We start from the raw sequence: 16,044 nt of genomic DNA on the forward strand, positions 1-16,044 counted from the left end.
ATAAATATTAAAAGTTAACTTTTCTGTGCTTTTATTAATCATATAAAGTATATAGAAATTTGATGTGTAAAGTAAATCTTTTCGTTTATTTGTATTAACGGTTCAGTGGTTTAAAGCTCGAGTTTGCTTTCCAGCACCCTTTGTTTTTCTAGATATGGAACGAGTATAACGGCATGCTCGACGTTATACATCGTGACGTGTATTAAGTTCAGTAATGGCCGCTGGCGGATTTGTAAATTCGAGCAATGGATTTAGCAGAATGCGTGCATTGTAGAACAAATAGTGGCGTGGACAGTGTCATCTAAATCCCTCGAATTTTGCCGGATTTTTTATAGTACCAGAGGGGAGATCTCTTAATTACACTACATGCTTTTTCTCGTATCATTCAAAAAACGTAATGGCTCTTATCGTTGTTACAGTAGATTATCCATTACTTCCTGTACTTCACGAGACAGATCATACTTTTGCTCAATGTTATTTTATTTTATATGAATATTGTATAATTTAATAATCATCGATACATCGTTTCTATTAAAAAATTTTTCAATAGTTGGAAATTAAGACTTGATTAGCACTCAACGATAATTATTACTATCAAAAACAATTATTTTTTATTGTGAATCCTATATGTATGGAATATTTTTAAAAAACTTAGGCACTATCGATATCGGAAAAGTTAAGCTATAATTATATCAAAACTCAAGTAATAAAAGTTGCGATAGTTCAAGACCCGTTAATGGCTCCTCTAATGGAAGTAATTTATTTTTTTTTTCATCTTGTAATCTGCGTGACGAGAAGCGATGTTGTGAAACCAAAAAGTGGAACAGGAAGCAAAAGTCGGAGATGTCTATTAAGAAGTCCGCTGAATATTAACACGACGAAATGTTTTCTGACGCCGTGGCGCGGAGATTAACGAGGCGATTATTAAAATATGCAGTACGCCGGCCTAATTAGCCGTCGATGAAACCAAGAAGGCGTCTACTTTGTTTGCCATCTTCTCCGGTTTTACAAAGGTCGCGAACTTTAGCACCATGCAATCTTGCAGTATTATCCCGTTTAATTTACGCGACGAATCGAGTTGATTTAAACACTGTTTTATATCATCATCTTTCGTAGATTTATTTTAACGAGAATTTCTTAAATAGATTGGGAGATTTAACGAATTTAGAATTTAAAAGATCTTTTGAGATTAAAACCATAAAATTCCAACAAGAAGTCGAGTGTAAATATTTTAGTAATTCTAAAAAAAAACTGTTATGAGATCCTAAGATATAAGAGTATCTCAATAAGTATCTCAAGATTTATACATTAAATATACATATGTTATAAAGAAATTAGATTTTTTTTAACTATAAAGGCGAGTTTTTGCCTTATATTATAATCAATATGTGTGTGTGTGTGTGTGTGTGTGTGTGTGTGTGTGTGTGTGTATTTCTTACATATTTCATTATTTTGCTATTATATATTAATTGCAATTTATTTTTAAATTAATTACTTGTTTTCAGGAACCATTTTATTCCATCTATCATACAGAAATAAAAAGCTGTTAGTTATCTTTTTATATCCTCGGAGCTTGTCGATAACACAAACGATAAAAAACGTAATTCTTAATCTATTTCGCCTTGTAATGCAGCGTTAATGTTACAATCTCGCGCTTCACATATAAAAGCGTAAAATGTGCGAAGAAAAATAACGACGGGTTTTGCTACAACGGCGAGATTAACGCAACAGTAAAAGAGAGTGAATGAGAAAAAGTGACTGGCGCGCGGCGCATCGCGTGTGCAAAAGTGCGAAAAAAGTCATTTCCGGCCACTTACGCGAAAGGGCGGCTCATTTAGCGCGACAATTAACGGTGCGAGGATGCGGGCACGCAGGCACGCACGCACGCACGCACGCACGCACGCACGACACGCGCGCTATAACGAACGAGCCCCGGAGAAATTCTGTCGTGCCGTAAACAGAACAAACAGAATCGTCGCCGAAATTTCACGTCGCGCCACGGCAGCAGCGAGACGTGCGTCGAGATCTGCGGTTTATGCAATCGCTCGTGTAACCGTTGTAGCTCAGCCTTACTGCATAGTACGCGGTAAAGTAAACGCATGCAAGATATCGCACACATCCTCCGGGTAACGACAGCAGAGATTTCCGTGATTTTCCCGTACAAGACGTAATATTGCTATTTGTATTATGTTGCTACGACGAGCTCGCTTGCAACCGAATAGCCGGTACAGCGATGATCTTAATTATTTAGGATTATTGTTCGTTATCGTTACAAAAAGTATCGTTCTGCATTTTATTTCGATCCATCCCAGAAGGTTGTAAGGCAACTTTCGACTGAAATCATGTCGCGCTGAAGAAATGCGTGAGCCGGTGAAAGCGGCTGTCGTCATGTGGAAGATACAAAGCATCATCTGTATCTGTGTAACTTGTATTTGTTTGATCAAGGTTATGAGAATGCTTGAAATTCGGCTTCTTTACAAATGAAGATAAAATTTTATTGTTCTATATAATTTATTAAGCAATAAATTTATTGAACAAACAAACAGCTTATCATTCATGTATTCATGAATTATACTTTTGCATATTTTTTTTGTGTGATATACGTTACGATATTAAGAAATTGAATAAAATCAATTTACATATGTTACAGGAAAAAAGAAGTAACATAGATATTTATTATGCGTACAATGATGTTTATATGATAAATAAAAATCTTTAAAAGGTACAAAGAACAAGCTTGATATGTTTTAATTATTATTTTAAGATTTTTCTGATTATACACAAGTTATGTACTAATAATGTGTTTGTAAGTTATTAGAATCAAATAATTTATTAATATAAATATCTTTTTTAACACGATGTTATTGCAATAGTATTGCAATATATATTTTATTTCAATTATTTATGACATACTTAAGTATCCATATTTTCCCAGAAAAGGAAAAAGATAATTTGTTTCATATTGCAGCGTAACCACATCGTTGAAAATAAATCAATCATAATTTATTGCAATCGGCTTTCGGGTTTTGCGCTATTATAAATACTTGATATTTTTATTGTGGCTTTAACATTTGACGACGTTATTTGTATGAAGGAGACAAAGGAGACAACCGCACATTCATGCACGCATATGCACACAAATATGTGATCTTTTCCGCGTTGCGTAATTGCAATTGCTGAAGTCTTTAGTCGCAATTGCTGCATTCTCCTATTATGCGCGTAGTCAGAGAAACCGATTGCATTGATGATTAAAAAGATACTGATGGCAGAAGGAGAAAAGATCGTTATGAAATTTCACTTCGTACCTTCTGATCTTTTTCATAAATTAGACGCGACTTAGATTGATGAAACCGATTTGGACAAATTCAGTTTACATTGCAGCAAAGCAATTTAATATCATTTCTACAAAATGAATACTGCATTATTTTAATAATGTCAAAATATTGGATTGCTTAATTGCAAATTATGAAAAATAAAAGTCCTTATATTTTTGAAACATCTTTTTTAATTACAAAGAAATATTTCTTAAATATTTCTTATATATTTTTATAATTATATGTACTTTTATAATTATATGTAATTATATGTATACTTTTATAATTATATGTAATTATATGTATATTACGAATAAGTATTAATATGTATATTAAGAATATTAAGAAACATGATTAGAATTTATATTTTGTAATTTATATTTTGTAAACTCTCTGCAAATATAACAAAAAAGAATAATTATTTTCTTTCACTATTTGATATTTATTAAATTTAGTAGTTTATATGAATTTTTTGAATACGTTAATATGTATACATCTTATTGAACATGACAGTTTATGTAATGTAAAACGATAAATTTCTCTTTTGAAGAGAAACAGAATATCTTGTTGATATATTTTGTAAAAGAATATCTACGAGAATGACGATGTGTTTGGAGAAATTTTTCAAGTGGGCATTTTAAAACGCATGCTAATAATGACTGAAAACTATGAATTAATTTATGAATGCAAAAAAAATTTTAGAAAGTTAATGTTTTAGAAAAAAGATATGCAATTGAACTTTTGCATTGTGAAAATTTTAAATGTTATTATTAAAGCCATTTTTACATAATTATTAATATAAAAATAATAATGTTGTTTGATTTATAATTGTTGCTGCTGACAAATATATTATCTAAAAATTTTGAAACATTAATTCAATCTACAAAAATATAAAAATATAATTAATTATTATTCTATTATACTATTATTAAAGTTAAATTATTATTATATTTTAATATTTTTTGTATTTGGTAGTTTCAAATTTGCAGTTTCACATATTGAATGTCTGCCGTTAAATATAATCAGCATTTATTTGACAAGAAATATATTCATTTTCACAAACTTTTTTTTAGATATTTATTTTAAACATATAGAAATTAATCTTTTTTAATGCATGGATCGTTTGTCTATTAGGTGAAATCTTCGAAAGAGATGCGCATATACTTTATTATCATTCATTCTGCTTAAATATACATATTATCGATATTAATAATCTTTTCCATTTTCTTTTCAGACGACTGTCCAAACTGTGTGGACGAGCATAGCAGTAGCTTGGCGGCTTCAAGATGGACGATGCCCTTACTGAAGCTGGGCGAGAAGAGATACTACCTGGGGATCTTCTTCAAGGTATTGCTCCTGCCAGTTACGCTGATTTATCTGACCGAACCGTCGACCCGACCCGGGTCTCGGACTTTATCAAATTATTTCCGAGCTCGTAACTTTCCGGCTTTGCTGTCACGGACGGTTTTACGGTGCATCGAATGCCGGGGACCAGGATAGTAAGGGTCTTTTCGGATAACAGCGACCTTGTGTTGCTTACAGCAAAGAAAACTCACGTGATGAAAGAAAGAGGATGAAACACAATTGAAAAGAAACGAAATATTTGACACATAAAAGAAAATTGAAAGAGTTCTTAGCAAAAGTGATTTCAGATTGCAAAAGCTAAATTTATTAGAAATAGCAGATAGAAAGGAGGACCAAAATTGTTATTAGGAATCATAGGTAGACAAAAATTTTCTATTTATATCAATATATTTAAATTACAACGACAAAAACACTTACTAAAACACTTTGTTTTATCATAAACATTTTTTTCTTTTCAGGTACAAATGTTAAATGATATTGACACATAAATTTAAACAAAACAATACTCGTAAGGATTATAATATAAGGATTATTTTCTACGATAGATTATTTTTTATAAAGTTTGTGACAATTATTTTAAAGTTATGTATCTTGTATCTCGACGATTTTAGAGTAAATATTGATTTCATGCGGATCTTTCGAAACTGACATTTCTGATGCTGACGTGGATAAATGCGTGTCTGTCCGCGCGCAAATACAATCGTATCGATTAGAGTCGCTCTTATTATGACTTCCCGGATAGCCTAAGCGCTTTTATTGACTCACGCGCTATTAACACGGATTTCGTAATCCCATCGTTGTTGCGGATCCGATCAGGACGATCTCGCTAGACATGGAAGTGACGTAAAGGCGTTCGTTTAGCAAGCTTTTCGTAACAAAAGCGCAAAGAGTTAAGAGTTAAGAAGGAAATTCTCTCCTTCCTTCTTGACTCTCTCCTTTAATCGAATCACACTGAAGACGAGATCTCTTTGTTTTACAAGTAAATAATGGCCGAAGCCCTGTTAATCGAGACCTTGCAAAACAACTTTACTCGTTGTCGGACAATGACTGATTTTTCAGAATTGACGAGAGACGGCAAATTTCAAGTTCTTCTGACGATAGAGAATGTGTGCTTTTTCAAAGTGTGTCGTATAAAGAATTTACTTCAAATTAGAAAAGAAGATAGTTTTCGAAGTGAAAGTCAAATTTCTAGATAGCAAACATATCGCTTATTCTTTTACCGCTGTTCACATTAATTTATCTGTTTGATGTACGTGACATTTGCAACGAGGTATGCATATGTTTGAAGAACCAGGAAATATTGATTTTCTTAGGAAATTTTGCATTATATGAAGCATTAATTAACCGATCAAATGAATCCCATCATATGATTCTAAGCTTCTATTTTTGTATACATTTTATCAAGAAATGCAGCTTAATTATTATTATTTAATATAATTTTAATTTTACAATGACATGGAGACTGAGAAATAAAATTTATCGTGCAATAATACTCTTATTAAAACCAGAAAATACAGTTAAGAACATAAAAGTACTTAAAATTAGATCTGATTGAAAATTAGATTAAAAGATAATTTAACTTTCTTTTGAAGTATATTAATGATTTCTGTTGAATAAAGAATATTAAATAAACTCGCGTGGAATTTCTTCTGCTATCTCTCTACTTTCAGTATAATCATATTTCTTTCACAATATCTCATATTTTATTTTCAATCCAGAAAAAGTATGTTTTTTCACTTTATTCTAGAAAGACACATGTCTCTGTTTTTTTTTTTTAATTGCTTTTCTTCTAATCTTCATTTTCCTCGGTCATGCATCATCCTCTGAAATAGTATTCGGAATCGAAAAGCCAATAGCTTGCCGTTGATCGTCACGTACGATTGCTATTTCGTTTAGGGAACGTAGACCGAGCTTAAGCGAACCCATCGTGCACGAATAACGACGGGTTCGTGCCGAAGGCTCATGGCGGCGCAGGAGATTCGAGCGCACGCTGTGAGATTCGAGCGGAAAGGGAATGCGGCGGCGGTGCAATGCCGCCGTGTCGGGCCGCTCCGGTGCAATCGCGATGGTGCTCTATTTATTGCGCTTTATTTGCATTCCCGACGGGTTACACTCGATTTTTCGCGTCCTTCGCGCACTACCTTGTCCCGCCGTGCGTGCCGGTGGGATCGCCAAAAGAGCGTCGAGAGAGCGGCGGCGAAATTTGCGTTGACGTTGACGGAACGAGAGACAATATTTGCAATGCTCTTAAATAAATTCTTTTTAAACGAAGTTTAAAAATGAATGAAAAATGTATACGATAAATGTACGCAGATATTGAAACAAGTAGTAATGAAATTACTAGAAATGAAAGTTGCTGCAGTGTGATTGAATATAATAAAAACATCACAGCTCAAAAATTTTATAATGATAACGAGATGAATATTATAGTGTTATAGTGTGTAAAAGAATACGTAAAAAAGTTGAATTGAGATGAATTTATACTTTAAATACGCTTTTATACGTTACACAAAATTTACTTTTAGAATTTATAATTTCTTAAGTAGCCATTAAAAGTGAATTAATTAAAATCATTAATTAAAATAAATTAATTTAATAATTATACATACTTGTATATTAACTGCAAGTTTAATTTCTGTTATGTTAACACGAAGATCAGTTTGCAGTTAAGACAAATAATTTACATAAGCATTAGCTACTAACGGTGTTAATTACCAACGATGTTAATTTGGGTAAACTTTAATTAGCATAGCATTTAAGATCCGAAAAGATTCATTAAGATAAAGTTTCACAAAACAAGCAGAATATGCAAAATTTTCACTAAATTGCGATAATTACTTTCCTCAAACACTCTGCTTATGTAAAAGCGGTAGATGCAAAGATTTTAATGAACTATTACTTTTAAATTTATTTCACTTAAATGTAAGTTATATTCAAAGGGTGAATAAAGAAAATGTTTTAATCTCATAATAATGAAGAATATATTTGCATGTCATATTTAATCTATTCAAATTGACAAATATCATAGTATTGTTATGATGAAATTTGGCCTGAAATAATAGCCTGAAACAATTTATATAACTTACTGAATTATCAAAATATATAAGATACACTGAAAATCACATGCATACACTTAGCAAAAGTGTAGTTGTATACATGTTCCTTATAATAGCCTCATTGTCGTTCCCACAGAATTTCAAGCGGATAATCCAGTCTCTTGGTAAACGTGTACTACGCATCCTAATTATACTGATAAGAAACTTTGAAGATCACGAATAGAACCGCGTAGCAGTATACGTGAGCTACGTTCTGTGACTTTCGTTGCAACCTGATTTCGCGATTATCTGTTATCGCGAAGAGATATACGATGCATCATGATGTTGTGAATAGATATTCGTAAATGGAAACACGGGCACGTGTACGGTGTGTGATAGCCGAGAACAAACTTTGCACTTAAATATTCCCTCGTATTTGTTAAGCGGCAACGAAATGCCGCGAGGAAATCTCTAACGATCGTAAAGAATTACTGCCAATGAAGCTAGCTTCTGCAACGTGCCATAATCGTAAAAATCACATAATTACAGTGTAAATGATTGAAATTATATTTACATAGCCGACACATGGCGTAATACAGAAATATCAAAATACAAATTTATCATATTCTCAACATTCATCCGGTTTCTCTTAAGCATATAAAACATTATGACTTAAACGCTTAAACATTATGCGACTTTATGCAGACTTTACTAGCAAAAATATCTGTGTCGTTAACCCGAGGCAGGTGAAGCAGAAATTAATTTCACTTGGAAGAGAATAAAATATATGTATAAGTGCATGTTTTAAAGGAACAAATAAAAGGAAGAATGAAAGAGTATAAATTCAAAACATTTGAAAAAATTTGGAAATTTGTTTTACCTGTTTAAGAAATTTTAATTCATTAGGAAAGAAACATTTTTCTTCTCTTAATAATGATATTTTTATACAGTCTAACATAAAATTTATATTAAAAATATTATTTGCATTTTTTTCTTATATTCAGACTTTGTAATGTAAAATCTAATTTATCTGAAAAATTTTGATATTTAATAATTGAATTGCATTCTATGCATGATATTATGATTATTGATGAGAAAAACTTAGTCTTTGGAACATTTGTTCTTATTTTTGCATTTTTATGTAAGAATTAAAGTTGAAATTCTTGATATATTAGATAACAAATTTTACATGTCAGTAATATTCCAAACAGGTTTTCGAATATGATCTGCCGAAATCGATACCAGAATGGTGATTATGTAATCTTAGTGTGAATATTAATGTGCCTCTACAATATGCGTGCTGTTAGTTATTAATACCAATCAATCTGCTGTAATCAACGACGATCACGTATGTCATATGTAGATATTAAGGACAGTTTATCTCTACCATAATTTAGTTTCACATAATTTATCAATAGTTTGTTTCTCTTTGCCATAATTATTGTCGTAGCGTTTAATGTAACGATTAAAATTATTACAGTTCACAATGATTTAGTGCATCATCTAGCATCATAAATAATTTATAAATATTTATAACTATTCAATATTCGACATATATCATTCAAAATCGCGACACACACAGGAACAAAAAAACAATGTTATTAGAAACCGAACAAAAAAAGAATGTTATTAGAAAAATTGAAAAGTTGGAAAAGCACGAGATTCAATCCTTAAATGACATTAAATATTATAATGATAATCATTGATATCATTGAAATTATTACAATGGTAATAAATTAACACTTAACATTTAAATTACACACACACACACACACACACACACACACACACCACACACACACACACACACACACACACACACACACACACACACACACACACACACACACACACACACACATATATATATATATATCTTACTCTGTGTATACATTTTACGTGAAGCACCTTGTACATAATTGATAACATTTTGACGAAAAAGAAATTAAATAATCCTTTCTCTGTATCACAGGCAAACTGGTACAGGGCCTCGCAATATTGTCGTTATCATGGAATGCATCTAGCGAGTATAGCCTCCCAGGAGGAAAACGACAGGCTTGAAAAGCATATCAAGGATTTTGGTCTCGGTCACGAACATTTTTGGACCTCTGGCACCGATCAAGCCGAGGAAGGAACATTCTTCTGGATGGCTAACGGTAGGCCGATCACGTTCGAGAATTGGAACGTCGGCGAACCAAATAATTTCCGGTAAGGGTGCCTTACGATTGCAAACAATTTACATTCCTCCTGATATTGATCACGGAAATTCCACCTGTCCTACCATTATAATACGATTGACATAAATCGTTATTGAGGTATTAAAGCCTGTTTCCGGTGAAAGGAGTTTATTCTTTTGGTTCTTTTGATTCTTTATTGAAGGAAATCTAAATTCTTAAAAAGAAATTTAAAGAAAATTGAATATTTTATATTTTAATATTTTTCATATTTATATAATATATTTGTGTAATATGAAATTATATTATATGCATATCTTTTTCTTTAAATCATCATTATGTATTAACAAATTTTTTAACAATGTCAGTATAAAAGGTAATTTAATTGTTCATAATATATCTTGTACGTTGTAATGTGAATTTAAAATTATTAATTATTAATAGTACAGTTTTTGTTCTATAACATTATATATGTATATTGTAAATTTTGTGAAATTTTGATTTTTAATTAAACTTGATATCAAATGTATTATTTCCTTACTTTTCATTGCTTAATAAAAATAATGCAGGTTCTATCTAATATCTTTATTTTCAGATATGAAAACGGTGAGGAAGAGCATTGCCTGGAGCTCTGGAACAGGGACGGCAAAGGGCTCAAATGGAATGACAGTCCTTGCAGCTTCGAGACTTTCTTCGTCTGTGAAGTGCAGTGATCAAATTGCGAGAAAGGCCGGAGGGAAGGACCAAACGCGCGAGAATATTTGTGCGCAAATCACTGATTTGCAGCGTGTCCTCAAGGTAATCCTCGAGGAAACTGCGTGTGACATTCTCATCGGCCGCCCGTTCATTTCAGTGGACTTAGCAAGGGAGAGAAATTTGACGTGACATGTGCGCTCGGACTGAAAACGGCACGTGATTAGCCGATCGCTATCGTTGTCACGTTTTGCACATCTAGAATTTACGAGTGTGTGCGCAAAACGACACCCGATTCAGTCAGTTCTTTTCGTAAAAGAATCACCAGGCGACAAAACAAGCGTTGGATAAATCCGCAGTGTCGGACGATAAAAACGATTTGTTCGTCTTTTGTGCAGAGGCGGCTCTAAGCACAGCTTGACGTTAGATTTTATAGTATATCTAGATTCTTGCATATTTAAAGCATTTGATTTTAAATTTAAAAATCAATAGATAATTAACACTTTTATTTTTAAAAAGAAATAGCATAAACTATAGAAAATTTTTATATGTTTTTATATTTTAGGTAATTTTTAATTATGTGTTCACATCGATATTTTTTTATTTCTTATATTTTTGTCCAATGTTTAGTTTTATCTCTGCTCTGATAAAGATCTAAAAAGTCACTGCATAAATATCAATACTCAAAATCTTTATGACAAACGAAGGATTGATTGGCTAATATTTTGTTATCGCACACATATTTTTATTTTTTTCTTAATTCTAAATAAAAAATTATGAGAAAATTAATTAATTATATATTGATATTGTTATAAATTATTTTTGCATTTTTGTTATTATTTCACAATTTCAGATTGTTATTAAATGATTTATCTATGCCATACGATTGCCTATCGATTCTTCGAGAAAGAGAAGCTTGAACATTTTTGACGCATGGTGATACCATATCTTGTTTAAGTAATTTTTAAATGAAAAATAGATTGTTCATATTGTAGAAATTTAAATATTCGTAATTATTAAATTACAATTAACCAATGTATGCGTAAGAAATTATTTTAATTACGCGCATATTCTTGCAGATATATCTTGATTATTAAATCAAATTAAACATCTATTTAGCGACTAAAGGAACGATTGAATTAATTCGATCTTATGTATGAAATAATTAAATCAAATAGTTTTTTTCGATATTTACTAATTTTACAAATAGATGCTCCTACTACATTTTAGTTTCTTATATACTTCTTAACACATTATGCCAACACTGTACGTAACATACATGTATATATATATATATATATATATATATATATATATATACATATGTAAACTGTATATATTTACACTGCTACACTAGATAATGACTTGCTACAAGTAATATTACTAGTAGTACGAATAAACCAAAAGACTCTCGTGATGCTATAATGCTTGGTATTGAGAAGTGTAATTGTTCATTGTCTGATGTGTGACATGTCAAGACGTATGACACTGTCAAATTCCTCAATAAAATATTTTAATAGCGATTGCAGCTGTTACTGATTTGATAATTCTGATTATCCATAAAAGTAATAGACTAATATTAAAATTACCGGATTGTTATATTATTTACTTTATTGCTTTTTATATTATTTAAAATTCCAGATAAAATTAAGAATTTATAAATATATATGTACCAAAATATATTTTACAGAAATAGATTATATAAGCATTTTTTTATTAAGGCGGAATCTTTGTTTAATAATCTTTTTCTAATATTTGTGTAATTTTTGTATTTTTAATTTGTATCTCTTAAATCCGTGACATCTAGGATTTTCTAAATCTTAGACATATTATTTTTATAACTATTTTTATATTTTTTATTGTAAACATTTATATTGAGCATTTTGAATTTTTGAAATTTGTGTTTTCTGGATGTAAAAAAGAATTTAAATTATAAACCCTATAGTTTAAAAACCTCTAATTTTATCCTTTAGAATTTTATAACATGATGCACACAGATCTTCAATTTTATCATCATAAACAGAAATGAACTGCATATGAATGAACTGTACATGAATGAAAATAGGATTTATTCAACGTCATAGCGGTCATGATCTGCATTATAATTATGTCGTAGTATAAATGAGCATCGTGATAGATCTTGTTTGAACAATAGTTAGCCATTGGAAATTGAAATGAACATTTGTCGTTATACTCTATGTATTTTATGTATTTGTTGTGCGCCTGAAATTACAGAGAACGGCGTTGTACATGGCATTATTTAGCGCTAAATAATAAAATCAAAATTATTCTTTGATTTGCAGTTTTCTATTGCTTGTGTTCTATCACAATCAAATGTTTTATTATATCTATTAAAATACATTATTTTGTCGATTTCAATTATTAAAGTTAACTTTTTCAATTATCTCTTTGTATTTATTAATACGGAAGAGAAAATATTTACACATGCATTTTTATATTAAATTTAATTTATGAATTTTGGTTCTGAACTGTGTATCACGCATTAATTAATTAATTCGTTTATCACATTTTCTGATAAATTCAACTAAATATTACTGTTGTATTGAAATTATGATAGCAAAATATTGTGGTATTCGTAAATTATTTATATTGAACGTGTGGAGGACATATTGAAAATTGGAAATTAAAATGTTATTATTACATTACACACGTGCATTAAATTAAAAGAAATAATTATTTTAATTAATTTAATAATTAATAGATACTATTTAATTATCATACAAAGATTTTTAATAAATTATTTATTTTTCTGTTTAACTTTTGCTTTATGTTAGTTATAAAAATTTATACTTTTTATTATTGAGTCTTGCTGATTACAATAAAAAAATATTTTTATATTTTTCTATTCTTTTCTATCAAGAGTAAAATTTATTTAAAGTTCTACTATAAAAAGAAATATCAAATGTTAAAAAAAATTCTTTGACAATATAAAGAATTTGATTCTTTATATTAAGATAGCTTATTAATGCAAAATAAAAAATTTTTTAATTTTTTATATCACAGTATATACGTTTAAGGTTTTAATGTTGATTAAAAATGATCCTTATATTACGAAAAGAAATATATAAAACTATTGTGATCATTATTACCATTAATAAGGGAAAAAAGAAAATTGAATTTGCTTTATTGAAAATTACACAATATTACTTATAACTGCAGTTTTTTCTAATCGACGTGAGTTGTGTTTCTGACAAAGCCCGATTGTCACATGAATGTCTCATTCTCTGAATTCTGCTGCTCATCTAGCTTGACAGAAGCAATTAGTAATTCTGTCAATTTTTCGCGATCTCTGACAAACACAATATCTTCGAAAAAAAGAGAATAGGGAGAAAAAAATAAAAATGGTTGAAAGAGTTGTTAGATTTGGATAATACCAGGTTGTGTATTAATACCCAGATGTAATATTATATAAAACATTATTATAACTGAAATATTAATTGAAATATTAATTATTATAAAATTATTTCTGAAATTTTCTATGGTAAAATTACAGCGTTTGACATTGCAATGCACTTTATGTGCTACGATAATTAATCTGCATATAAAATTGCTCTATATAAAAGAATATAAAAAATAAATGAATAAATTTTTAATTTTATCTGTAAATACCGCGATTGTGCAAAGCTCTCATAATCCTTTTTTAGTTCGTTTTATTTACGTGGAGATCGAAAACATGCATAATAACACTTGTAAGTGCGATAATACGGTCGTTCGCGTATCGGATAAATTTTTCGCATTTCAATGATTTCATTTACATTGCTGGAGTGAATCCGCCAGCTAATCATCCCTGTCTCGATCCTCGTTCGACTATTTTGCGCAAATATATACAGAAAAATAGATAAAAGAGAACGACACGCGCCGCCACTTTAGGTATATATTTTGATTCATTTTATTCGCGTTGCTGTGACCGTTATAACGAGCAATTTATGCTACGGCACTTTATTTAGATGGCAATAAATGCAGATTCACTGGAGAAGCGATGGATTCTATAGAGGACCGTAAACAATGTATGTGCAACATGTATACACAATGTAACAGCGGACCGTTCTTGTTCTTTACGATGCGGACCTGTCGTAATGCGATACATGTGAAATCTTTAATATGCGAAAGAGAAAGATTGCTATATCGATATTGTCCAAGTTCTCACAAAAAGGCAAAGTTCTTCCTTTTTAATGAGCTTTGAATATGTTATTCTATTCTAGACCAAAATAAGGGACATGTATTTTTTTATACGAGCCCGTTTTGAGTTTTAGGGGGTAAAACCCCCACCCCCTTGAAGAAAATCCGTTTTTTTATATTCCTCTATTAGATTTATTTATTATTAGATATATCATTCATCGTTTTAATAGATATCTATATTATCAGAAAATTATATAATATTCAAAAAATTAAATATTTTATAAAGATATGATAATAATGATACATGAACTATTAAAAATGATTTATAAAATAAATTCATGGATAATAAATATATAATTCTATAATTATTGTGTAATCTAATTATATTGTTATCAACAATCGTTATTACTCGCAAACTACTTTCTATAAAATCAATAGACGCTAACTTTAAATTTTTTTCTTTTTATCGATAATTGATGAATCAAGAAAGAACATATCTACAATTTCTGCTACTGATAACTTAAATAATTAATGATAACTTAAATATTAAATATAATAAAATAAAAATATTTATACAAATATTAAAGAAACCTAGCTGTCTTTTTCATCGTCACTGCATCTATACATTACCGCTAGTATATCCATTTTTGAATTGAAACTTCATAGCTATATCCATTCGAGACCCATCCAATAAAATGACATTCTAATGCCTATCTGTGCTGCATCCATAATTTATGAATCAAGAATATGTTTATATAATTATATATCTTCGCATAATTCTTTTTGTTGTAAACTAAAGTAGTGATTAATCTTAATATAATATATGTTTATCAATATATTCATAAATATATTTATCAATATATTTATAAATATATATATATATATATATATATATATATATATATATATATATACCTATACATACATATAGTGTGTTTATAGAAAAAAATTTTCTCTTTTAACGAAATAATGATATTAAAATAAGATAAAATTCAATCTTAATATATTCATACTTTAAATAAATTTAACAATTTATTCTTAAGAGTTTTTCCGGTTTTATATTATTATTTTCGAATTATCATTTTAATTTATATCAGAGAGAACTTTGACTATATAAATACTTAGATAGTTATGACTTATATAATCAAAGGCTTATACATATTTTAAGTCATGTTGAGAAATTCTAGTTGTTATAATTTGTATGTTATCTTTTTTATTATTCCAATTTTATATTATCACATAATGATACTTTAAGGAGAGAAAAAAACATGAAAGAGGTGATGTACTAAAATTACGAAGAACATGAAAACAATAATATATATA

General features: G+C 29.7%; 1 protein-coding gene across 3 annotated transcripts in view; it reads left to right on the forward strand.

The window, feature by feature from the left end:
• LOC105429016 (salivary C-type lectin 2) overlaps nucleotides 1-12,875 on the forward strand; it is a 97,295-nt gene extending 84,420 nt beyond the window's left edge. For all 3 annotated transcript variants that reach the window (XM_011641661.3, XM_011641662.3, XM_089082425.1), the window contains 3 exons: nucleotides 4,549-4,661; nucleotides 9,687-9,922; nucleotides 10,484-12,875. In XM_011641661.3, the coding sequence (XP_011639963.1) occupies nucleotides 4,549-4,661; nucleotides 9,687-9,922; nucleotides 10,484-10,601 (467 nt within the window). In that variant the 3' untranslated portion in view covers nucleotides 10,602-12,875. The remainder of the gene's footprint in view (nucleotides 1-4,548; nucleotides 4,662-9,686; nucleotides 9,923-10,483) is intronic.
• Nucleotides 12,876-16,044: the final 3,169 nt, after the last annotated feature.

This window comes from Pogonomyrmex barbatus, unplaced genomic scaffold (assembly GCF_055798465.1).
Source record: "Pogonomyrmex barbatus isolate J1 unplaced genomic scaffold, ASM5579846v1 scaffold6, whole genome shotgun sequence".
NCBI lineage: Eukaryota > Metazoa > Arthropoda > Insecta > Hymenoptera > Formicidae > Pogonomyrmex > Pogonomyrmex barbatus.